The sequence below is a fragment of the Manacus vitellinus genome, unplaced genomic scaffold (assembly GCF_001715985.3).
Source record: "Manacus vitellinus isolate BGI_N305 unplaced genomic scaffold, ASM171598v3 scaffold_81_pilon, whole genome shotgun sequence".
Lineage (NCBI taxonomy): Eukaryota > Metazoa > Chordata > Aves > Passeriformes > Pipridae > Manacus > Manacus vitellinus.
The window spans coordinates 1,334,779-1,361,015 of NW_021940822.1; the positions used below are offsets into that span (position 1 = coordinate 1,334,779).

Sequence of the window (26,237 nt, forward strand, 5' to 3'; positions counted from 1 at the left end):
GCCTTCTGGGAGATGGCGAGCAGGCGCTCCCGGAGCAGCCGCGCTCCGGGGAGGGCTCCCGGAGGCCCCTCTAGCGAGGCTTGGCCCCGACCTGCGCCCCTCCGGGCTCCGTGGAGAGAGCTGAGACTGGGAAGGCTGTTTGTGTGCAGTGGTGGGTGGTTTTCCTATGAAATCTGATCAGATCAAAACTCGAGAACAAACAGTGGGCGCGCGGGGGGGGGTTCCACCCGTGGAGATTGACCTCCCGGCTGCTGGAGGGGTTTTGTCCCTTGCTGAGCGCATCTGGCTGAGCCCTCTCCCCCGCCCCCCGTGCCACCCTCCATGCCGTGTAGGGTGTGAGCCAGCCTCCCTGCCCTGTCCTAGCTCTGCGGCCCGTTGATTTGCCTGGCTGCTTGCTTTTCACGTTGTCCAACTCCAACTACAAAGCCCAGACCCACCTTCCCTCGCTCTGCTCCATGGTGTTTCTCCCCCGCTGGCCTCTTAGCACCGTTTCCCTTGTCTGAGGAGCCCAAGGTCTTGGCTGTGGCACGAGAGCCGCAGGGGCTGGGAGCTATTTTTCAGCCTGGCTTTGAAAGGTCCCACGGCTGCCCCATAACAGAGCACCTTGTTTCTTCTCTTTGGAGCCCTGCAGATGGGGAGGGTCCTGCGTGCTGCTAGTAGCCGTTTGCAGTCCTTTCTGTCTCACTGTGTGCACAGTTGTAGAGTTTGCTTTCCAGTTTCTGCTGCAAAATCAAGAGCAATCTTAGTTTAGCACTTGGGTAGGATACTGCCTCTGAGGGAAAGATATCTGTAGCTTCTGCCCTTCCATATCTGGAGGTGTGGCTGAGCCCTGCTGCCAGGCGGTAAGTATTGTCCAATTTACAGCTGATAAGCATGAAAAGCAACGCTTACTTAGCTGATTAGCACCGTGATTGCAGAACGTCTTGGCAGCCTTCTGGGAAGGCTGTTTCTGGAGAGGGAGTGCATGCTTAGCTTGGGCCCTGGATTGAAGCCACAGGGCTCTGTGAACCTGCCACAGCATTCACCTAGCTGCCAGCAGGCCACTACCGGCAGCTGGGATGTGCAGACCTGCCTGTGAGGGCTGTCGGTCGCCTTTCCTACCAGCACACTCCGCTCTACAGTTGTTGGGAGTTTCTGTGTGGCTCCAAGCATGTACACTACTCCTTGTTTCTCTTGCTGAGCAAGACCATGTCCTGCAGCACTGGGAGGAACACGCTGCTGTTGGGCTCTCAGACACTAAAAAATCTCAGATGGTGAAACATACTGTTTGACATCTAGGTTTTTACAGGCTAGTGGTAAGTTTTGTGGGCTGCAAGGCGTCGTCTCCCTTTGCCTGTAGATGCTGTTTGGAAAGAGCACTGGGCAAAGACCTGTGAGGCATGGTCATGCAGGTCCTTTGCTATGTGTTTCAGAAGTGCTCGGTGCCTGGACTGCTGGTCCTTGTTCCTCCATTTCTGTTGTTCAGTGAAGCTGTGATCTTTCTGGCAGTGGCACTGCAGCATGCCAAATGTGTGCTGACTTAGGCTGGAACATCTGGTTGAAGTGCTAGCAGAGGAAATATTTGCTGAGTCAACTTTTCTTTAAAGCGAAAAAAACCCCAAAAGGTCGATTTTGTTCTGGAAATGCCTCCATGTCCTGTGGTGAGCTCTGTGTTTCTGTATGGCAGTACGTTTCTCATGTTTGCTAGCAAGCCTGGTCTTAAGAAAATTTCTGAAGACGGTAATGATCTGATCCCCCTTGGGACTTGACTGTGTTCAGATGGGGCTCTAGGCGGGCTGGAACCCTGATGTGGCAGGAGCTTCAAAGGCATGGCAGCTCCATAGTCGTGGCCATAGGCACTTCTTTGTCTGCACAGTGGGGTCCTGAACCACTGTGAGCTGGCACTGATCAGAGCGTTGTCATGTTCTGCATCCTTTAAAGATGTCCTCTGAGCTCTTTATTGATCTGGAATGAAGCTGTCTTCTAAAGGCAGATGGGCAGATGTTTAAACTGCAGCAAGCACCCTGTATTTAGTTGCATGCTGGGTAATGAACACTTGCCGATTGAGAATATGTTTCCTCCCAGTCTGCTGAATACCTCTTGCTCAAGGGAGGCAAGTGGATGGCAGCTCATATCTGCTAGTAGGTCAGATGTTTGGCCAAGGGCTGGTCCGTGTTGCATCCAAGCAGATAGGCACGTGTCCTAGGAGGGCAGGCTGCACTTTCTCTAAAGGCCATGGAGCTCAAGGGAAATGGAGAAAAGAAGGTAGGAAAGGGGTAGGAAGAGAAGAGCCTGGCTTTGGGGCAATGGACAAGAATGCAAGGGCCAGTTTGGCTGTAAGTGATAAGGCACTTCAAAAAGATCTGAAGGCTGTGAGGCCTGGTTACAGGTATTTGCTAGAGGATCTTTACACTAATATTTTTCTTGCCTTCATTTCAATTCATCTGCTATTTAAGTTGCAAAGATCAAAGCTATATTCCAGCAAGCTAACATGGACTTAAGTAAATAGCTGGACCTAGTACACCTCTTTCCAGTGAATAAACACTCTTTCCTCTCTGAACATTTTCAAGCATACCTCTCATGCCTGGAATGCAAAATATTTCACATTAGCAGTGGGTGTTTCCACTACTTTCGATATTTGGGAACTTGGAACAAATGCTTATTTAGCAGTGGACAAATTTAGGTACAAATGTACTCTTTGTGAAGGCAGTTGCTGCTGCGGTGTTTGCAGGGAAATTCCCTTGAGACTGGGGGACATGTTATTGTTTGTTCAGACCACAAGGAGCAGTTCTTGTTCTCCTAACGTGGTCTCGTGGGTTGGGACAGGCAGCTCTTTGGAAGCCTGGAGGGCAGCAAGACCAACAAGATGTTTGGCAGATGCACAGGAACATTCTTCTTGGTGAGGTTTAAGTTGCACAGGGTGTTAACTTTGGGTTTGGTGGGGTTTGCAAAGGCTGTGAACCAGCACAGTGGATTTTGCTGTGTAAGTGAAAGAGGCAGGCCCGCAGGTGGGCCTTTGGCATGGCAAATACCTCCTGGAGAAGGCTGATAGTGCCTGATGTGGGAGAAAGGCAACTGTAGTGTTTTTTACCTTTATAAGAAATCAACTGTCTTGGGGGAGAGAGGAAGGAGAGATGGAGAAATGACGATTTGACAACTGACTGAAAGAAAGACCAGCATATTGGTAATTGGTCCTCAGTGTACATTTCAGCATGGCAGAGGTGCCAAGGTGAGTGGTCTGATTCCACGTCAGTCTCCTTGCTTGGAAGATGTTGGAAGGTGTCATCTAAGAGCTACTTGTAAATGCTTTTTAGTCTGTTAGAAGAGCAGATGTTGTATTGCACAGTGGGGTTAAAAGGCTGTACTGTGAATGTAGTGTACCTTATGTGCTGGATTGCCTGAAATAAGCAATCCCACTGCTGGACATGGAAGAATTTGTTCTCTGAGAGAGACCTTACAGGAAGGAGGTAGGGATGCTGCAGATTTTCAGGCTTTTCATATGGCTGCTGCTCTAGCAGCAGCCACTCCCTGGGCTTTGCCATAGTTTGGAGGCTCTGCATGTAGTTCACATCTTGTTCCTCATATTCTTGTGAGCTTTCAGCAGTCCAGAAACATTGTGCATCTCTTGCATTTTTAGGGAGGTTGTTCTGAGGGAGTTGCAAATAAGACAGGGGACCCTGGGGTCTTTTAGAAACCTGTTTGCTTGCTTCCTAATGCCAAAGCTATTGAACCACAGCACAAGGAAGCAAACACATTGATTTTGGAGGATGTGGCCAGTTCAGAGTCCTGTACTTTTACCTCCTTCATCCTACCAGACCCTGTCAGGATCTGCTGTGCTGGTTGTGTTGATGAGGTGTCAGCTCTCTCCTTTTCCCCACCTAACACTGTGGGATCTGATCCAGAGGCTGCTTTCCTGCACTGCTGTTGGGTGCTATGTGAGGGAGCAGTGTCCAGTCACCTCTCAAGTCATACAGGGCCAGCAAGTCCACCTTTGCACTACAATGGGAACTGTTGCTCTTGCTGTTTGGTTTAGAGGGCAGCTGGTGTCCCTATAAAAGGACCAGACTGAAGGATCATCATTCTGGAGAAGAATGATGAAACCATCTCCTGTTTCACTCTTCCTGTGCTTTCTGAACATATATATCACTGTGCAGACAGTAGAAAGGAAAAGAGGCTTGCAAGGTATGTTGTTATACGGATATAGGTTAGTCTGGGAACTAAACCAGAATCTAGCTTTGCAGGAGGCACACAAGTGTCTGCAGTCTCAAGAAGTGAAGTACTGGAAGAATAGATGTCTGGGGTTTCTTCTGGAAGTGGGCAAAGGCTGGTTGTAGTCCTGTGGGCTCTTAAGGATGGAGGCACATTCAGTGTTTTTAGCAGCTGCAGTTCTCCATGTCCAGGCTGTGGATCTGGGTGCTGCTTGAATATAGGTTTGTCCAGTATTTTGTCTTGCCTCTGCTTTGGTGAGTTGCAGCACGGTGAGGATGAGCCCATGCTAACCCGTCAAGGCAAGGACTCCATTTCTGGTTATTCCTTTGTTCCAGGGAAATACTTGGCAGCAAGCGCTGTTCTGTGTTTACCTGTGTCTCCTTTTAATCTGTGCAGCCCTTGCCGAGTAGCTGTGGAAGATCTTCAAGCCAAACACAAGTGGTCTTTGTTTCAAAGCATCAATTTGTGTTGGCAGCCAGGTCTGCAGCGCATGTGCTTTTCATTGACTGCTGCTCCGGCTCCATTTCTCACTCTTGCCAGCTCTTTTTTAAATTTAATACAAAAATGTTTTCCCTGATCTTAAAAGGTTGAGCCGTACAGTACTTCTAGTCTTAATTTAAGCCTTGCCATTTTCAGGGAAGCAGTCTGTTCTGTGACCAGAGACTGCTTCCCTCTGCTCTGAGAAGTAACTAATACATGCTCTCTGATCAATAAAGAGAGGCAAGGGGGGACTTCAGAGTGGTTTGCAAGTTTCTGAAAGCTTGTTCTGTGTGTCTGGGATGAGGAGTTTGGGTGTGCCTGCCCAGTTCTGACCATTCCTGAGCTTGCTTGTCTTAGAGTAGTTTGGGAAAGTTGATGGGTAGGTGCTTTTGTTGATACTCTTTGCAGGCTGTTACTGCCTGAGACTGCTCCTTTTATTTGATTAGCTTTCAAAAATCCATCCTCTATTCTCTGATTTTTACCCTCTGCAATTGTTTTCCAAAGGCTTCTCTTGAAAATGCATTCTAATCCTTAAAAATTGTAGGTGACATCCAGGCAAAGGCCTATGTCGTTACTTAAAACATTTCTGTTGGTAGTGAACAGGTGAATGCTGAGGTGTTCAGATGCCCCAGAGAGCAGAATGAAAGCTAGCCAGATCCAGCTGCAAAAGTCAGGATGGAACAGCGCAGTGAGGAGTACTCTTGAACTCCTGTCCCCTTGCACAGCAGGTCCACACAGATTGTGTGTCTGGAGAGGAGGCATGACTTTTTAAACTGATCATTCCTTGTGTGAGATGGTGCTTGCCAGTGGGATACCAATGGTCTGTCTTCTCCTTGTCAAATTAAGCTGTGATTTGAATGGGAGCGGGCAGGAAGTTCAGCGTTTGTGGACTGCAGTGTGCACAGGGCCCCTGAATGTGCATGAATTCAGTCCACCACTGTCAGATGGTCTGGACCTCTGTGAGGTTGGGATGTCTTGGATTGATGCTTGTATTGTGCAGGATGATGAATGAAGAAAACTGATACAAGCAGATTTCTGTCTGGAAAGTGGCGTGACGCATTTGATTTCAGGGCATGAACCTTCCCTCTCTGGAAGGCAAGATGTTGCATGCTGGGAGAAAGCGATGACACGAGGTTGCTGTGTGTGCTGGGAGCTAGTGCAGAAAGGGGCTAGGGCTTAAGTGAGTGAGGATTACAAGTCTACTTGTATTTCAGCCCCTGGTTAACCTCTGTTCAGTTCCTGGGTGACTTATCTCCCAGGAGACAGCAGAGTCCATGAGTGCTGTGCACTCGGACCTCAGTGCTAATGGCAGATGTTTGTTTCCAGAGTAGCTCTAAAGTGACAGGCTTTATAACTTTTCCTCTCCTGTGATGCTGTTGTGAAATGAGGTTTGTCCCAGCATCAGAATTTTACACCTGAATGCAGCTCAGGCCACCCTGAAGAGCAGCCAAGACAGCGCCCTACTGCTGTCGATTTGAGCACACTGGCAAGTTGGCTCTGTCCTCCGTCCCCCAGAAAGCCAGAGGAGTCTGTCCCCAGAGCCATGGCACGTGAAGGCCGAGTACTGTTCTGGCAGCAGAGGGGTGGCTTACATGCCTCTGGGCAGCCCTATAGGGGGTTGTCCTTGCTGTCCAGTGATGCACAAGATAGGCATGGTATTGCTTAAGACCAACTATGAATGCTCTCCTCACTACAGTTGCTCATTGGTTTCTTGAAGAGCACAAAGGAAGCCTTTGATTCAAACCATACAGTGGCTCTCCAAATGGTTAAAGGCAGGACAAGCTGTGGCTTGCAAGTTCCTTTATTGCTCTCCGTGCATTGTGCTTTGGTGTGTGTCCTGCCTCTGCTGGGCCAGCCCATCACTCACGTGGCACAGACTGATGGGTGCTCCATGGTGCTGGCTCTGTTGAAGTTGCTACAGTGCCTGTATCTGTGGGAAGCTTTCATGGGAGGAAAGGTTGTGGCTTTTGTCTTTCCCAGCAGACAGGACTAGAGAAGATAAAGACAGTCTTGTAGGGTGCCACACAAGGCAGTGCATCCAGTGCTCCTTAACTGTCCATGGCAGCATAGATGGGTCTGTGCTGCTGAGGACAAGTAATTTAGTTACCTCTGCAGAGGGGCCAACACTGGAAGTCTCCTTCAGGAGTTGCAGGAATTCTGCAAGTTGTCTTGGACCGAAGAAGATAGCTTCTTGTGAGTTACTTGATGTTCTTTGTTCCTATCCATCCGTACTGCCTGCTGTAAACGCTGTGAGCCTGGGACACATCTGGGCACCTGGCAGGTGCTGTGGGAGTGGCCAGTTCCTGGGCTGAGCCGCCTTCTGTAGCAGTGAGATGGCAGTGAGATCTTGTTTTGTGATCACTCTTTCCTCCGGCTAGGTTTGAACAGTTCTGTATCCACCATATTCCAAGCTAAAACCGAGCTCCAAAGGCAACACGTCTGTTGCTTTTTTTTCTCTGCTGAGTTCACTCCTGATGGCTCTCCCTGATGTTTTGTGTGTGTGTGCTTACAGCCTTCAGATGTGTAAGTGGAAGAGCTGCTGGCTGAGCCCTCACCAGCATTGACCCTCCTGCCCGGGTCCTGCCTCTGTCTTGCTGCCTTGTTCTGGCCCAAGTGCAGCTGTTCCTTTTCCATTTGTGCCTCCTGTCTCCCCTTCTTCCTGATTCCTCTTCTCTATCCAGACCCACCTTAGCATGCCACATGCTCCCTTCTCAGACTTTGCTGTTGCTTGGTTTCTCTCCAATGCCTGCCTCTGGGCACTGCTGTTTTGCCAGGTGTGGCTGTGGCTTTCTCATCCCATCCTGAGATTGCCTTTGTCTCCTTGAGCCAGGCCCCCAGTTCGCTCAGGCTGGTGAGAAATCAGAGCAGAGCTGGCGCAGGGCTGCTGAGATGTTCAGGTGGATCTTGGAAATCATAAGTCTTTTTTGACAAGAATTCTTTCTCTTACTGAAGAAACATCTCAAAGGCACGTGGCCTGAAGCAGAAACCACTAATCTGAATGGTCAACATTTTGGCAAGGAAATAACAAGTGTCATATTGGGCATCGTTCAGCATCACATTTTGTTTCTGTGGCCTTGTTGGGATTTGGCCCTGCCTCTCACTGGCTGGAGATAGTTCCTGCAGACAAAGGCCTGTCATGGGTTTGATGAAGCAATCCATTTTACCTGGGTTGCTGAGTGACCACAGTGATCAGCCAGGCACCTGCAGATATTTCAGCACAACTTCTTGCTCTCCAGGACCCGTTGTTGGTTGTCTGTTGCCACAGTTTGTGTGCTGCCTTGGCATTTAATCAAATGTCCAGGTACTCCTCACACTGGTAGATTAGTAGCTGTCCAGTAAGAATTATTTGCTCTCCAGATATATTGGAAATTAGCTTTTTTGCCACAATGGAGGAAAGCACTTGTTTTTCAAAGAGATCTGGTTAGCATGACTTTCTGTCTCAGTGAGTCTGTTATAGCCAAGCTTTTCTTTATTTGACACTGGAGCTTTGCATTAGATCTATTTAGTGCAAGTGTTCTGCTTGGTTATTGATTTGTAAAATATTCCAGAAAGTGTCCTGCTTGCATATTCTTCCCACTCAGTGGCTTTTTTCCATTTTTAGCAGAGATAATGTAGCAATGTCTCATAGAGAAGCTACCTTTTAATTAATATTGCATGAGCAGAGGAAATATGAGCTTCTCTGTCTGCTTTCCTATATTTATTGCTTTTAATATAGATTCATAAATGGCCTTAATGAAAATAAACAAGGAGCTGTTCTTCTCTGTGCCCTCTTTGCTTTCAGAGATGATACTGCAGGTTCAGCCTCCCTGGTGATGCTTCTCCCAGGAAGAAAGGTCCTGGACAACAGTGCTTCCCTGCACAACTGTAAATGATGATTGTGAAATAAGGCTGATCTTCAGCTTTCCAGGAATGAAAAGAGGAGGATCTCGGAGAAATCTGCAGACCTTAGGACTTAGTGGGAGACAGATATGGGGAGTTGTGGATGATATTTTGTAGCCAGGAAGCAGTCAGTGCCACATAGATGCAGGCAGTATTTATGAACTAGTGTTTCTGAAACACTTGTGAGAGTTGACACAGAAATCATACAAACCCAGTGGGAAGCCCTGGGCAACCAATCCATCCTCTTCAAGCTTCAGAGGCAGGCAGAAGTCAAAACTCAACAGTGCAGAGCCCATATAAACAGGAGAGACACGAATGCAGCTAGTGGAGTGAAGCCTATTTGAGGTGTCTCCTCAGTGCCTTTTTGTAGCAATTTTTAGTTTGCAGCACTGTGGTGGCTGCTAGGAAAAGCTCAAGTGAATTTGTTGTGAACGCCTCTTCTGGGAGCTTCTTCTCTTCCTATGGGAGGGGAGCAAACAGGTTAAACCTTCAGTAAACCAAGTGGCAAAGCAGGATGCTCCAGAGACCCACTCACCTCCAGTGGGACCCACAACGCAGCTGTGCTCTGTGGGGAGTGCAGCGGCAGGATTGCTCCTGATCTACTGTTGTATGTGGCATTTCCCAACCTCTGCCTTCTCCTTGCTCCTGGGAAGGCAGAGTGGCTGAGAGCATGCTTGTGAGTGGGCTGTACAGAGGCAGCAGCATGAGGGGGTACACATCCCTGCAGCAGTTGCCAGTGCATGGATGTAATTTTCAAGACTATGGTACTGGATGAACCATTTCTCCCATGAGCTGTAAGCTGTCTGGAGAGCTTGGCCAGCTGGATCTTCTTGGCTTCATGGCAAATCCATCTGAGTCTCTACAGGCAGATAACTAAGGGAAACTTAGCTGTAAATATACTGCCATGACCTGGAGAGAGATTTAAAATATTTATCCTAGAGCAGAGCTTGGGATATAAATAAGCTCCCTGTCTGTTTCCCTGCACGCAAGGCTCAGAAGTGCAGCTGTCCCTTTGTCCCCAGCTCTGGGAGTCTTCTTTGGGACTGGCAAGTTGCTCATGGATGTCCATATGGATAGTGTAAACATGTAGCTGACAGCAAAATGGAGAGGGTATTTGCGCTAGTGTAGATGTGAGTTCTTCACTGCGCTTTCTGTCCCCTTGTTGCCCCCTCCCTCCCCAGCTGCTGTCCCTGCACTCAGGGTGTTTGTGGAGTTTGTTGGTGAGCTGTCTTGAGGTCTGCCTGGGTAGGGTTGTAACCCTCTCACTTGGCCTCCTGAGCGAGCACGATCTGCAAGACATCCGGATAAAGTGTATCCAAAGGCCAGCAGGGGTTTGGGTGGTACTCGGGAGGTTTTGATCCTTCCAGTGGGTTTGGTGGCAACACGCAAAGCAGCAGCTCACACAAACACTTTCAGTGCCAAATATGCTTTTTTCTTCAACAGACAGTCCTGGGAGAACAAAGAGGCCTTGCTGGCAGGAGTGTGCCATGCCCAGTCCAGCCTTGGCTCAGGTGCTGAGTAGGCACCGTGCTGTATGGAGAGGACCTGGCTCTGACAGCAGCTTTGTCTTTTCCTATGGTGTGTTGATGAAGCAGCTGTCTTGGCTTGCAGGCCCCATGTGCATGCTGCTTCTCTTTGCACTGCTTTCCTTGCCCTGGCCTCTTCCCACCCCCACCCCCTGCCCTTTTGTCTCTGCAGCCTGAGTTTCCATTCTCTGGGGTGGCTGGCTGGGGCTCCTGTTTGCTGAAGGGAAGTGCCAGACAGTTTTATGGAGCTTCTTCTGGTTTTTCCTGTCATCTGGAATGGTGTTTCAGCTGGAACAGGAAAAACGTGAAGCCCTGGCCAGAAGCTCCATCCACACACACAGTGCTGTTATGGGGGAATCCCTCTTGGCTGGGCTTGGGATGGCAGGAACAACGTCAGCCTTTGGTCCTCAGCCCAAGGGAAGGGATGTGAGGATGGATCAGGAGGTGCTGGCCCCAGCTACCACGGGACGAGCTCTGAGCCACACAGACCTTGTGGGTGCAGCAATGCAGCCTCACTGCCACAGGTCCTCACCTCGTCTCCAGCTCTGGGGCAAGGAATGCTGAGCCAGCTCTGTCGCAGCTCTTTCCTGCTGGCAGGACCTACCTGGCTGTTCAACACCACCAGGCTCTCCTCTACCATCAGAGGACCTTTGCTTGGTGAAGACCTTTGCATTCTCACATGCCCCATTGTGGGGGAAGCATTGTCGTTCAGGGCCACTGCACAGGAAGCGTGCGGTTCGTCCTAGCTCCACTTTGCATCTGTCTACCATGTTTCCTTTAGTGGGAGAAAAGTGCAATACCTTTGCTGTGCTGGCCAGAGAGCTTAGCCTTCAGATCACTGTATCTCCAGCCTGCCACATGCTGCCAGAAGCAATCATCAACTGTTTATGAGGAAGCCAGAGAATTGCTCAAAGGCTCAGAGCAAGCCTGGGAGAGTCAGTTGGCAAGAGTGGTGGGTGCAGCAAGCCTGCAGTGGTGCTGAGTCACCCTTGAAACATTTGTGTTTCTCACTGGGGCTTGGCAATGCAGCTGGCGATGTCTGCTTGGGAGCCTTTGGCTGATGCACCGTTAAAGATGGTTTCATTGAGCCAGCAGGATTCCCATCTCCTGCGCTGGGCTTGTGGTCTTCCTATCTCACTTATTGCTCTCTCTCTGTTTATCTGCTATGAAGATGTTGTCTTGGTATTTCTGGGAGTCCCATGGCCACCACTGCCTGTGCTGCTCAGCACACGGGCACAGGCCCACTTGCCTGACCAAAGCAAGCCTCCTTCTCCATAAGCCAGAAGCCAAGCGGTGCAGACAGCTGCCAGCATGCAGCTGTGCCCTGAATGTTTGGGCAGGAGAAGTGGTGGTCTAGCTACCAGCTCTGCCCTGTTCCTCTCCCAGCTGCATGACCACAGCACTGCACTCATGGCTTGGGCTGCTTCTCTGGGCTGGGGGCTCAGGAGGGGTACCTGGGCTTTTCTTAGGGTCCTGGGACCACACAGTGGCCTCAGTGGCCCATCAGAATGGCATCCTTTTCCTGGGTCCAGACATGTCTCCATGGGGAGATGCCCATGCCTCCTCTTGCAGTGGTTGCCAGGAGCACGGGCGGTAGCCCTGTTGCTTGGAGTGGTGCCAACCTACTCCTAGGGCAGACAGGGAGCTCCTGCAGTGCCAAGGCCAGTTGTTCTGGTTCAGCAGCCCCAGCTGTTTCAGGGAGCCAAGGAACTTGGCTACCATGGGGGCTCCCCTCTCTCACTACAGCTTTTTCCTGTTTGAGCAAGGTGCTATGATGTTGTGAGAGACTGTAGGGCAAAGTGCAGCTCAGCCCAGACATCCTCCATAAAGACCACAAATGAATCCAGCAACCTTGGAGACAAACTGCACAGCATGGTGTCTGTCCTGCCAGCTTGGTTAAGCCTGCAGTGGAGTATTGGTTGGCAGCAGCCCTGCTCTGCTTGAGAATGAGTAGGAACCTCTTGAAATATTCCTATCACTCTGTGGCTGCAGAGTAGCACCCTTGTTTGCTGTTCTTGCTCATTGCCAAAGCAGTTCTTGCTCCAGACCTCGCTCCCCACTACCACCCTGTCCCTGACTGCAGAGTGTATCATCATGTGCTGTTGCTTTGGGGTGGCTGCTGCCTGGCTTTGAGCCCACAGGGAGGCAGGGTCTCTGCTCACTTCTGGTGAGGGTGAAGGCAGGGAGCTATGAAAGTTAAGGGCTGCAGAGCTCCTATGGCAGAGTTAGGAAGCTCGGTTTGGAATGGTCTTGCAAGAAGGAAACCGGAGGGATGTGTGGCTGAGGAAGTAGAATGGGCAATGTAAGGAACAGAGGCAGGGAAGCCCCAAACTAGTTTGAACTGAGTGGGCGAGTGAAGTCAGTGCCAGGGTCTATCTATCCTGACATGTGCTGAAACAATCAGGAGGAGTCTGCAGCTGGTTACCTGGGCTCACTGTCCTTGTGGTGAGCTTTTTTTCTCAGTTGTACTGGTCTTTTCTCTTGCAGCAGGTGTGTGAGTAGGACCTGCCTGCTTTGGGACTGGAGCTGTCTGTGGCAGCAAGCTCTTCCCATGGCCCAGCTGTACTCCAGTGCATTACTGTGAGCTCTGCCTTAGTGTCTGTTCCAGCAATTGATTTACAGTGTTCAAACCCCAGTGGCTTTGTTCTGGTTTCTTGTGATAATTGCTCAGAAGCTGGGCTTGGCCATTCCCATGTATGGGATCCTGGGCCTGGAAGGGCAGGGATCCCCCACAGCTTGGAGCTTCTTTGAACAGTTCTGGGGAGGCTAGTGGGAATTGTGCTAAGTGGTTGCAGCTTTTTTTAATTCTCTTTTTTTCTTCCCCACCAGTTCTAAAGCTTGGTTTGAAGGGCAGAATTGGCTTCTCAATGTTTGCTTGGTTGTGCTCCACCTAGAAAGCAGTGGAGAGAGGTGTTGTGGACCACCTGAAGTGAGCTCAGGCTGCAGTCCTGCAGCAGAGCAATTGTCACTTGTTGGTAGGCCAGCAGCCAAGTTGTTTCCAAACAAAGGCTTACTTGTGCCATAAGTCATAGGGCTCCTGGTGGGGTCCATGAGGGTGTCCGGGGCCTGGGCAGATGTAATCTTGAACTGGCACACAGGAATGGAGCAGAGGAAAGAATGAACCAGTCTCAGTTTCCATTTGGGACCCAAGCAAAACAGGCAAGTATTGTGGGATGAGCAGCTGTTAGAGGATGTGCATGTCTCTGCGCTTTCTTTGATTCTGGGTTGTTTTTCCTCCGGATCAGTAAATCCCACCTGGAAGATTGTGTATCTGGGTGCTTTGCAGTTGAAATTTTGCCACAGAGGCAAATGGCTGTGGTACAGGCTGTTTTGATGTGGCCATCCGTGGAGGAAGTGGGAAGAACAGGATGGTTCTTCCCATCCTGTGTGGTGGTGTGATAACTGGCATGAAGCGGTGGTGTGTAGGCATCGTGTCTCCTGCAAATCTGGAGCAACCTGCCACGAAAGGGAGAGGTTTGGTGGTCATCTGAGCAGACCCACACTCGTAGCAGAGCTGTTGGATCCAGATGCGTGGTACAACTGTTGGGGCATATAGATGATGTTTTCCCCAATTTCATCATCATCTTGGTCTCCTGGAGCTCCTGGAGCCAGTTCCTTCTGACTCACAAAGCCAAAGTCAGCTTTGGCTCTTGCAGAGCATTTCTTGGAAATGCTGCTTTGTACCCACGATTGTTTTCCTGGGTGCAGAGTTTTTGTTTTTACTTTTAACTGTAAATGGGAAACAATGTAGATTTAGAAGGCTTATATGATGGGTGCCCAAATACTTTCCAGATGTTGGGCTTGATCAGACCAAGTCTGCCATGTTCAGAGCTCCTTGCCTGAATGAAACCCTTTCCATCTGGCTTGTTGGGAGAGAGTGGTTTATTGCAACTCTATCCATGTGAGAGGCTTTCTCAACTGGAACCTCTTGCAGAAAGGAACATGCTGGTTGGAAATCATTTGGAGATGCTAATATCTCTGGGTGTTTGGCTTGGCTGCTGTTTCCACGGTATCTGCTGAGCAGTGGAATAAGCTGTGTGTGGAGCAGGCGTGCTCCGAGCAGCTGCTTTATGTGGCTATAGGGACCAGCCCACAGGGCAGGGGGTTGCTCATGTTATTAAGCATTCATGATTTCTCTTGCCACTTCTACAGCTTCAGCTGGTGCAAATGAGCCTCCTGGCTCTGTGTTTGTGACCAGGAGGGAAGGGGAAGCTGACCCATGTGTTGTTCCCAGTTCTGGCATGCCAAAAATCTGCTTTTATAGGAGCATGTTCATAATGAACTGTGCCAGGAAATACATGGATTGCTTGAGCCATGAATGGGAGGTCTGTATGGGGCCCTGTGCTCACTGAGAGCCTTGCAGGGACAAAGAGCAGATGCTGGCATGCATTGCTCGCTCTGTAGCAGTCTATATCCTGTGGCCCCCAGTGGATGGGGAGCAGGAGATGGGATCAAGATACTAAGTGCTTGGCTGGTCCAGTGGCGGCAGAGAGGGCAGGAGAAGAGGCCGAGTGAGTGGTTTTACTATGTGCTGCTCTTTGGGGCTCCCCTGGTCTAGAGTGGAGGCTGGGTAGGAAGGAGCCCGAGCACTGCAGGCAGGCAAAGAAGTGCTGCTGACAGCTTAGGATGATGATTGTGGATGGGGATGAGAGAGAACGAGAGAGATGTGTGAAACCCATTGGGCCCTAGGTATCCTATGGACAGTGTGACTGTGCATCCTGTGCCTGGCTGCCACAGGAAGAAAAGGCTGTCAGGTGAGAGCTGCAGTCCTGAGCGTTAGCAGCTCTTCAGTGTCTGGACTGGTGCTCCCCTGTAGGAGCTGCTGTCAAGCCTGCATGAGCTGAGCTACTGGTGAGAGGTGCACACCCAGCACATGAGGAGTTAAACCTGCCTGCAGGCAGTGCAGCCCTGTTCTGACAGGGGGCTTGGTGAGTCCTCTGGACCAGCAAGCTCAGGATGCTCCAGCTCAGTGATTTCATTGCCCAGCCTTTGGAAGCAAGCCAGGGCTTTGAACACAGAGTCTGCTGCTCTTTGATCCAGGAGTGACTAAAAGCAAAGCCTAAGTACTGGAGCCATTCCTGAGAACTTGGCAACTGAAGGAATTGCTGCCTGCAGACAGTGATGTTTAATAAATTACTCCTAAAGAAAAGACTTGTTTGATAACACTCTTGGGGAGCGTATTATTGAAACCTGTAAGAGTCCTGGATTGCAAACCCTAATACCATCCCTACTGTGCCTTTTATGGCCTTGGGATGAAGCACAGGTCATGATCTTTTCTGAAAATGTGCATATGGTTGCCTTTGACACTAGACTTCTGCTGTGGCCCAATGTCTTCCTCAGAGAACATGGTAATAAATCAGTCCTGTGTTTGGGACTGTGTCCCCCCCACGTTGAGCTCCTTTGGGACATGGGACCTGAGTGTGAGCTTCTCAGTCTCTTCTCTCTTTTCCTTCAAGGTCTGCCTTTCTTGTGGCCCTTAGCTCTGCCTCTGAGCTTGCAGAGAGCCAGGTGATTTTTGAAGCTGTGATCTGGTTTGTTGGTTTTGCTCAGGTTTATGAGCAGCTAAACATGCTGCTGAGGGATACAATGACAGCTTCAGAGCCTGTGTCTTCCTTGCCTTGTTACGGGTTTGTGGAGCTGAGAGTGAGTGCTGCAGTGCAATATGAGTGCAGAGTGCATTAGGTCATCCAAATCTTCTGTTTTCCCTTAGTGGTTGCTCATCAAAGAGGAATAGCATGTATTGCTGCTGGATGAATTGCAGAGGCTTTGTTTCTTCAGTGGTCTGAGCAATGGCAGTGGCAGAAACATAGAGGTCACCGTGGGTATGGTGGGGTAGCGATGCATTGGCAGTGGACTCCTAGGTGGCTAAAAGCTATTGCTGCACCGTGCTTTGCTGTGGTTTGTTAATTAGCTGACACACCCAGAGTTGGTAGCTTGATTAAAAAGTGGTGAAAGTGCCTCTTAATCTTGGTCTTTCAGTTTTAGGCTGAAGGGCTGTAGCCTGGGAATGGAATTTGGGCTACTCCTGCTGTCCACCTCAAGTTAGTGGTGAGGGCTAGGGCATTTCTGGCCAGGTTACCCTCCTTTCTCCCAGCTGTATCCCTGGCCTCCTTTCTGCAGCAATGTGCATTGTGTGGTTGCTGCAAGGTACCCAGGGCCTTCCTTAAGTGAGTGGCTGTACTCTTTGCTCCTTGGGTGTTGCAAAGGGCCCTGCAAGTTTGGCGAGCCAGGGGGAGCAGGCTCCCCACCTGTGTGCTGCAGCAGTGCCTTCTAATGGATCATGACATCATTGCTAACTGTTATTGAAAACAGGCAGGGAACAAATGTTCAGCAGTGTTTTACCAAGCTCTCTGTCTTGTTGGGTGCTGAGCTGGTGGTGTCAATACATTCAGCTCCCACCTCAGGTCTGAGACTTGCATGCTCATTGTGCAGCCCTGTGAAGAGCTGGCTCCACAGCTGTGAGCTCCCCTGCTTTGGCATGGGGCCACGTGACATCGACTCTACTTTGAGAGGCCAGACAAATGCTGGCCAGCTGTGTTGTCTGCCGGAACAGCTCCTTGGTGAAGCTGGCTGTGCCAGTATTTGCAGCTGGCTTCTTCCATTGCATCCTGGTACTTTTGGGTCTTTGTTTCCTGTAAGCCAAGTATCCCCCTCCACATCTGGGGCAGCTCTGAGACCTCATGCTAGCAGGGGAGGAGAAGGAGGGTTCCCCTCTAGGGAGAAAAGATGGATGCAGTTTAGATGTTCTGGGCTTTGCTGTCCTGGGTGCTGCAGATGAATTACAGATCCTCTAATCTGCCATTCCACATGCAGAGTGTTAAAGGAACTGGCTTGCACATCTGGCTGAGCTGACATAGGATGAATTTTGCTGAAGTGCTTCTGGAAGCAAGTCTGCAGAGTAACACCCCTGGGGCCTGGCTGGAGAGTAAGGCTGGGCTACAAGCTGCAGAAGCCCCACAGTGCTGTGCTTGCTTGCCAAACCAGGAAACCTTAAACTTGCACAAAGCTCTCTCCCAAATCCCATTCCCATGCTTTTAGTTCCTTGTTTGGTTACAAGCAGCTTTGGGATTACTCATATCCTGTGGTGTCTCGAGAGATTGGTGAGCTCTTGGACCAAGGGTTGGACTCGATCTCGGAGGTCTTTTCCAACCCAATCGATTCTATGATTCTATGATTCTACAAAATGGATCCTTTCCTTTTCCCTTTCTGTCCTCTGTTCAGAGCTCTTTGGTGAGGAGGAGGTGCCCAGAAACGGGACCCAGGGCATGCCTGAGGGTGCATGGCTTCTCCCATGGGGCTAGGGATGTGGAGCATTGCATTGTGCTTCCAGCTGCCAGCTGACTTGCCTGTCGCTTCCCCAGCCCTGGCTCTAGGTGAGGGGGACGGCTGTGGACTCAGCAGGAATCTGAGGCTGTGAAGCAGCTGAGGGCTTTGTGGTTGAGGCTGCATTCCCAAGCGATGTCGTCAGGCAAGGAGACAGTGATTTTTGGATTGTTTCAAGATGTAGGTGACTTGGCCTTTCAAGCAGGGCAGGAGATGTGCTGCCTGGTCTCCTCAAGCTTAGACAGTTGCTCTGCAGTATCCAGATGGTGTTGGACTACTGGAGTGTAGTCCCCAGGCAAGTGCTCATGTGGGACTGGTACTCTGATGCATTAAAGCAGTGGATGGAAAACCCAGCTTGGGTCGAGGCCTGGCTTGTAATGTTGCCCCCCATACCCTTACAGCCTGTAAGATGACCATGAACGTTTGGGCTTGGCACCATGGCTGGGACTCACCAGTCAGCATTCCTGGTGCTCTCAGGCCTCTTGCAGAAGGTGGGCTTGGTACTGTTACTGCCAGGCCTGTCCAGGTTGTGCCAGGACCATAGACCCTCTTGTTGACTGCAGCCCTAAATATAGCCTTAGAGAGGGCTGATCTCCCAAGGCTGAGTTCTGCCATTCCACACATTTTCTGGCTGTATCTCTGTGCTTACAAAGACCGGCATCCTACAAAGGTCTGCAGTCCATGAGGTTGGAGCCCGTTGCCCAACTATCTCCATGGCACAGAGTGAGAGGACAGTGTCCATCCTGAGAGGTGAGCATTGAGACATAGGGCTGGGCAGTTTGCTGTCACCTTCTTCCCCCAGAGCCCTACAATGTCTCTGTGTTTGGGATATACCAAACCTGGTGCTTCCCAGGTGGGAACAGGAATGTGGAATCCCCCAAAATTTCAGCTCCAGTTTCCCTTTGCTAGCCCCCGGCTCTGCCATGGGTCCCCCAGATCCTTATTACTTTTTGGGTGCGTTTTCTTATAGCTCTGGCTGATGAAAAGAGCAATACTGATATATCTCTCTCTTCTAGCTCTGGAGAATGGTCCCAAACCAAAGACATTCCCAGTCTTTGCTAAGTCTGCTGCCAGATCCCTGCATTAATGCTATGGCAGCCTTTGAGTGGGTTGCCTACCATGGGGCTGCGTCTCTTTTACCAGATGTGTGGAGAGCCCTTTGCTTCCTGGCAGTCCTGTAGAGCTTCAGACAACAGTGACTAATTTCATAGAGTTTCTCACAAGTCTGTCCTGAATACAGCTTTGATGATTTAATTTGTCACCCTGAAATGCTCTGCACATGCTCAGGCTGGAACCTGGCAATGGCTGAGTCCTGGCGACATACCAAGACCAAGAAGTGAATTGAGATACACTTGGTAGAAATTTGGACTGGCAATGCAGATCTAGTGGAGTGTTTTTCCTGGGGAGCTGATATTTGCCTCCTTAAATAAATGAAATTAGTTTTGAGCAGGGGATACTTCTGCATGAAAAATGCTGTGTTCCTGCGTTCAGATCTTTGCCATATGATCTCAGAGCCAGGATGTGATCTGAGCCTGCTCATTTCTCTGTCCATGTACGTCCTACTGGTGCACGTCCCCTCCAGGTGATTTGCTCTGTGTGTGGGAATGATACCCTCAGGACCTGCAGGTACTAGTTCAACTTCCCTGGACTGTTCACTTAACCTTTATCTATTGCTCCAACAGGAGGGGTTTGCATTTCAATTAAATATCCTTTGGGTAACACACTACTGGGTGTTTTCGAGTGTGCTGCATTTCAACAATATTTGTCTGATCTGGCTGAAGCTTTCCTGAAAAGCTTTCTGTAGCCACAGTTGAAGTGGTTTTAGGCCAGAAACATGTGCTGAGGGTTTCTTTTTCTCCCAGCCAGGGGTGGCTTGTGTCACATACATATGCAGAGGCCGAGTGTTTGCCAGAGTACACATTTGGGACTGCTGCTTGGCTTTGGCCAAGGACTGTGGCTGGCCCAGCCGTCTTGCTGGGGAGAGCTCCACACTGGCTTGGTCTTGCTAAGCTGACTTGGTGTTGCTGGGTAGTTTTTGAGGTGGCTCTCATTAAGGGAATAGAAAGAGTCATTTTACTTCTTTCAGCAGCTCCCAGCAATGCGCCCCAGCCCAGATGAGCTCATGAAACCACAGCAGAAACATGCTGTTGGGGAGGTGTCCAGTCAGATTGTACTGGGGTCGTCTTTGCTCTCCATCAGTGCTGCAAGAGTTCTCTCATCTGTCAGCTGGGGCAGTTCTTGCAGCCACTAGTGGCTGAGCTGTGCACAGCCCTGACTTTGCTACACAGTGAAGCTGGGAGGTCCTCCGACTGGTGAGTACAATAAGCAGAGTAATTTTCTTCTTTATTCATCACTGGTGGAGATTGTTGACTTTATACAGGTTTTACCCAAACTCTGGTGTAATGGCATCCCACACAGTAGCCCTCTCCTTGGACAGCTTTCTTGAGTCTCTGTCCCAAAGGCCCAGGTGAGATGTAGGGGGGATGCATGAGCCCTGCTTACTGCAGCCCTTTCCTGGGCTAGGGTTGTACAGCTCTTATGGGCAAGTGCAGCACTTCTCATCTCTGAACAGTGGGCCCTGGTGCTCTGGATTAAAGTACTGTGAAAAGCTGTGTCCAGCTCTGGACTTCTGATGTCTTCCACCCAAAACATCTGGACTACTTCTAGCTGCTGTCAGTCTTTCCTTGCAGTCCAAACCTGATATATGGTTGGGACAATGGTTTTCCAGCGCATATAGCCTGTTCATTAATGGCACCTTAGATGCTATCGTCAAAACAAAACACAAGTTTATGGCTCTTGCTGCACTTTAACACTTATTTATCCCAATTTACCTTGACACCTGTGCTCATTAGATGTTCATCACAGGGATTTTGCTAGAGCTGAAATGTTTGTATCCATTTCCCCAGCATGGAAAACAAGGACATAAATAGTTTCTCCTGTTTCACCAGGGAGCTGGATCCTAGTGCTTCCTGACACCTGGTAAAATCCCTGCTTCCCATGTGGGACTTGTGCCAAGCCTTCATCATGCCCTCTGTCCACGGAGCCATGTCCTGCCTGGACATGGGGCATAATGAGACAGCTAAAACTCTCAGCTGATCAGCACTGAGGAAAATGCAATTGTGCTGTCACTGATGGGGTGAAAGCAGTTCTGCTGTTCTTTAATCTTATATTGGTAATGCCGCTAATTTAATGCTAGAAACACTATAATTTAAAATATCATGTCTTAATACCCTAATGGCATATACTTTCAGAGAGTGGGACCTCATCACAAACTCCAGCACTAGCATGACCAGTAGGCTGAGACCCCAAGAGGAGAACAAATCTATTTCCTTCATGAGCTCTCTTAATGCACCCTACCACCTTGCACATGCTTTGCACCATACAGATATGGTTTGATGGCCATGTGCCTGGTGCCCTGAGGCATATCTGTGGAAACAGACAGACCCGGCTCCTCTAGGTTCAAACTTGAGTGGATTTGACTGTTCTGTTCCCCTTTCATCCTCTGTCTCTCCAAGCAGCCTGTTCTGGCATGACCTCAGCTCCTAATGCTCTGGAGCTGTTGGACTATTGAGCACATAGCTGTGTTTGTGTGAGGTTGGGTGGTTGCTGCCCTGCTGAGTGCTCTTGATGAGACAGATCTGATGTGCAGAGAACTAAATGTGTGTACCTGTGCAAGAACATGTTCCCACATGTTGTGTCACCTTGGGGCATGTGTTCATCTTGTGGTGTTCATGACACAAGTGTCACAGACTGATGGAGAGGTCCTACCTTTAGGGGAGGTGCATGGTAGCTGGCGATGGAAACTTCGCTGGACATGCTGACTTTGGAGAACAGCATGTTGATGGGACTTGGCTCAGTAGGAGACCCAAAAGATGGGACTTCGATCACTGTCTGCAGCTCTGCCATTCAGGCCACAGGGGTCAGTCTGTGGCTACTCCTGGTGACCTTTAATTCTGTGAGGACTGATGGCAAGTGATGTCCACCCAGGAACTGTGGGACTTAATCTCGCTGAGGGCAGTACCTTGAGAATGTTGCCTGCACACCAAAGTCAGTGACTCAGCTGTATGCTGAAGGTAGAAAGCCAGGCTGCAATGAGATCCATAATCTAGACCCTGCAGTATGTTGTTGTAGGCTGCTCTTCCTGTGACCTCCCAGTTCCTTGCTGCCTCCTTCCCAATGGCTTCTTTGGGGTGACTGAAAATTAGAACTGTACCCGCAGTCACACTTTGCACAGTCTGTAGGCAGGAAAGACCTCTGGGTTCTGGACTACTGTTTCCTCTGCCCCAGTGTCTTTGGGAATAGGCTTCTATGATTTTCACAATGGGAGGACTTTGTTGCTCTCTGTCTGGACTGTGGGGAGAGGGTTTTAGCAGATACGGGCTGAGGTGCCCCTGCTCCTGGCTGATGTGTTTGGAGCTGGGAGATTGGAGCTGCATCCTGGGAAGCAGCAGCACTGGATGAGCACCTGTGTCTATACCTTGCTGTTGCTGAGAGTGGGAGAGCTCAGGCTAGCCACGTTGGAAATGTGTGGCTGGCACTGGGACACCAGTGAGCAGCTCCACTTGGTGCTTGCACTGCGTAGCAGGCTCCAAAGGCTTTCCAGCATGGGAAGGGCTCTTGAGGCTTTCTGGAATGTGATGATCTTCAAAGCACCTCTTTTGGAATAGGATCTCTTATCCTTAGCTCTGGGTGACTGAGATGTCCTGTCAAATTGTCTCCCTTTACCAGGCTTGTATACAAACACCACATAGGAGGATCTGGCTGAGTGTCCTAAGAGAAACTGCCTTTCAGCTGGACTTGGATCTTGTTCATGTAACTTGTCCAGGCAACCATGTTTTGCTTTCAGTACTGGGAATATGCTGTTTTGACCACTTTCTTGCTCATCTTCATTCTGAGGTGCTCAAAATCTACCTGGCTTCACCCCTTTACCTGCAGAGCATGCTGCCGGGAACAGAGTCCAACAGCCATCAGCATGTGCTGAGTTGCCCTTCGTCTGCTTTCCTTGCTGTGGCCAGCTGGTAACTGTACAGAGTGCCTGCAGGGCTGGCTGTGGGCAGGCAGCAGCCAGCTTTGGGAGTGTGCTAGCGTCCCTCAGCAGCTGTGTCAGGCATTGCCTAGGCAAGTACTGGCTGTTCTGTTCCTGGGACCCTGAGATCTTGGGTGGGCTTTAGTGTGTCAAGGAGGGTTCTTTGGGTTTTCCATCGTGGTAGAAAGATGCTTCCAGCCCTTCAGGCTGCTATCAGACCCCGAGGTCAACTATTGGATTTCTTGTTTCCACTTCAACTTGCAAGAGGGCTGAGTCACCAGCATAAGTTTGGGGTGTCATTCTCCTGAGCTGTGCTCCAGCAACTTGTGTGTTTATTCACACAGACAATCCCTGTTCCAGACAAGTGTTTTTCTGGGTAATTTCTGAGGATGTGTAGGTGAGACGGAGATGTAATACCAGGGAGAGAAACTTTGAGGAAAGCCTAGAAACAGTCTGTAGGTGTTTCTGATCAGGGGCAGTCTCGATGCATGGCTGGGACTTAGGATGCATCCCAGAAGACCCAAAAAGAGGTCAAAGAAACATCTGAACTGCCCAGGAAGCTGGTTGCTGTCCAGTGTTTTGGTGACTGACTTCCCAGCTGCAAGACACTTCTCTGTTGAGGCTGAAAGTGTAACTAACACTCAGTAGTGGATCATGGGAGCTCCCTCTTAACTCCCCTGGTCCCAGAGCAGAAGGCTCTCCTTGTCTTGGCAAGCTCGGGCAGCCCTGTTCCAGTGATGGCTGGAGAGACAGGCTTAAAGCAGCTGTGCTGGAATCTGAGCATAGGTCTGTTAAGCTCTGAATTGATTTTGACAGATGTGCTTTGGGATATGTTTCTCCTAACACAGTGGTTTTGACTCTCTAGAGACCCTTGAGAACAGTACATGCCTACCTGATCCCTTCTCCTCCTCCCCTTGCTCTGAACATGCCCCCCACCGTTTTCTGTCTTGCAGCCATGGGGACTCAGGCAACAATCCTTTTCACCAAAGAGCCGTACTCCCAGGATGCCCTGCATGGCCGCAGCGCCATCCTCCGCTGCGAGGTGAAAGAGCCAGCGGATGTGGAGTTTGAATGGCTGCAGAATGGGCTTCCCGTTCAGGACACGGAGCAGCGCTTCAAGGAAGGCAGCAACCTTCAGTTTGCTGCTGTCGATCGGCACCGGGATGTTGGGGTCTTCCAGTGTCTAGTGAGAAACGTGCTCACTGGGGAGGAGGCCCACACAGCCAATGCATCTTTCAATATCAAGTGTGAGTGTGGGGTGAAGGCAACAGCCTGATGCTGCCCACTGTGGACAGGGAGAAGCACTCTGGGGAGGACCTGAAGCTGGAAACAGCTTTGCCACACTGTTTGCTGATGCTTGTGGGGGTAGGGGTTAGGCAGGGGTTGGACAACTTGGACTGTGCAGGTAGGATTCCTCTCCAGCTAACATGTCCTCTAGACCTCTTGTGTCTTCTGGTGTACCAAGACTGTCAGAGATGCTTTCTTATGCTGTCATTCCATTTGTATATATGAAACGGAGACATTACTGCACCAAGTGTGTCCTGGGCACTGCAGATCTTTTCAGAACACCTCTTATCCCCCAGAGAACAGCTACACAGAGCAAAGTTGGACCTTTGCAGTGTGGGTGTCCCTTTACTCTGTGCTGGCTTGAGGGCTTATGCGTCTCTAAGCATGCTTGTACCCTTGCTGCCTGCTCTGGTTATTTGTGCGTCACCAATAATCATTACCTGGGCTCATTAGGTTTGGAGAGCCAGCTGTGTTGATATTCTTTGATCCTACAGGGATTGAGACAGGCAGTGTGGTGCTGAAGCAGCCGGCCAGCATAGCTGAGATCCAGCCCTCCTCTACAGTGGTGCTGCGGTGTCACATCGATGGCCACCCGCGGTAAGGGTTGCCTCCTGAGGAGTGGACCCTGCCAGGGGTCCCCCTGCACCTTGGCTGTGTGCTCTTCCCCTCTTCCCCTCTTTCTCTCTCTCTCTCTCTCTCTCTCTCTCTTCCTTCCCTACCCTTTCTTTCTCTCCTTCTCCCCCACCTCCCCTCCTCTCTCCTACAAGAATTCAGTAGAGTCTAGGAAAGGCGAAAGGCAGGATTGAGCCTGTGGCTGAGCACCGTGGGAGAAGGCAAACGGCTTCCTCAGAGCCGCGTAGCGAGGAGCACAGTAAGAATGGGCTGTCACGGTTCCGTCGCTGAGCTGCTTGGTGTGCTGCAGTCACTCTCCGTTGCTTTCCAGTCATGTCCCATCCACTTGGCTGCACGTCTCATGGCTTTGTGTCTGTGTCAGGGCCAGCAGCGGGGATGGAGAACCAGGGAAACGGGCCATCTCTGGGCTGTCTCCTCTGCACACCTGCTCTCTGGGGAGCCCTGACGGTGCCATGCAGCTGGTCACCTTCTTGTCCCTGTCTTGCAGCCCCACATGGCAGTGGTTTCGGGATGGTAACCCCCTCCCCGATGGCCGCAGCACCTATTCTGTCAGCAACAAGGAGCGAACACTGACCCTGCAGAGTGCCAGCCCTGATGACAACGGGCTCTACTACTGCTGCGCCCGCAGTGCCATTGGCTTCATCTGCAGCCAGAACAACTTCACACTGAATGTCATCGGTGAGTTGTGACCCAGCTGTTTAAGGCTGGAGGCTCAGCTGTTTTACTTCCCTGATAACAGCCTCCCCTCTCCCGCAGGACCAGGAGCCAGGCTGCAGGGGAAGTGTCAGGCTAGTGTGACTTTCTCTGTGCAAAGCTTCTGGCCAGAGACAGGCCTGGAAAATCCTGGCCAGATTTGAACCCTGCCCTATCTACAGGTGTTAATTTGCCATTGTATTTTTCTGGAGCAGGTTTATGCTGTTGTCTCTGGTAGTGGAGCATCAGGTTTGGACCCTGGAGGCTGTAGGTACTGCTGGTTTTGCTAATATTAGTGCCACATGGGTAGATTCCCGTTGACCTTTGGAGGCAAGACCCAAGGAGGGCAGGAAATGTTGACCTTAGAGAGGTATTTGGAACTGGACAAGGGAATTTGCAGTCCAGTGACAACTTTGATCTGTTTGCTAGGAGCCAGGGTGCTCAGGGCCTTGCTGGAAGCAGAAGGGGTTTTCCCCAGAGCAGCTACCACATGCAGTCCTGGGCTCTGATTCCATAACTCCAGCCCTGCTGGAGTCTTGGTCTCCTTTGGGCTTGCAGGGTGCATCCACCTCTTCTTTGAGCTTCCCCCAGAGCACTGGTGAGGGGACACAGGCCATTTTGTTCCTTTCACCCTCCTGTGGTCTCTGCCATTGCAGATGAGAGCTTTCCTCAGGCGGTGATCGTCCCACAGGACCTCATTGTGACCAAGAATGAAGAGGCCATGTTTGACTGCCAGTTTGCAGCCGTGCCCCCTCCCACCCAGGAATGGCTCTTTGAAGACAACCCCATCACCAACAGATCCAAGTAACAGGGACCTCAGTGATGTGGGCAGGGCTGGGAGGAGAGGGGCACTGTGTTCCGGAAGTGACAGAAAGAGGCCAAACCCTGTCTGTGCATGAAGGCAAGCATGCAGCATCAGGCTGGCCATGGGGATTGGTTTCTCAGCTTCGCTGGCTTGGGTTTAGTAGGGGCTTGGTCCTTGTGCATGGCTTTATCTGCAAAGGACTCTTTGTAGTTTGTCCTCAAATGAGTCCATGGGGCTGTCAGTTCTAGATGCCCCTGAATGATGGCCCCTACAGCTGGGGATGTCTCCCAGCCCCAAATGTCTGAGTGTGGTGATTTCATGGAGCCAGGGACTGCTCAAGCTCCAGTCACTGACTTGGGACAATTCACAGTCAGGAATGTGTCCCAGTACCAGATGC

General features: G+C 50.5%; 1 protein-coding gene across 1 annotated transcript in view; it reads left to right on the top strand.

Annotated features, from left to right (window-relative positions):
* Window positions 1–117: 117 nt before the first annotated feature.
* The window catches only part of PTK7 (protein tyrosine kinase 7 (inactive)), a 36,851-nt gene continuing 10,731 nt past the window's right edge, over window positions 118–26,237 (top strand). Inside the window, exons 1-5 of the mRNA XM_008922790.2 lie at window positions 118–151; window positions 23,376–23,669; window positions 24,204–24,306; window positions 24,830–25,020; window positions 25,692–25,839. Coding sequence (XP_008921038.1) covers window positions 23,378–23,669; window positions 24,204–24,306; window positions 24,830–25,020; window positions 25,692–25,839 — 734 coding nt within the window. The 5' untranslated portion in view covers window positions 118–151; window positions 23,376–23,377. The remainder of the gene's footprint in view (window positions 152–23,375; window positions 23,670–24,203; window positions 24,307–24,829; window positions 25,021–25,691; window positions 25,840–26,237) is intronic.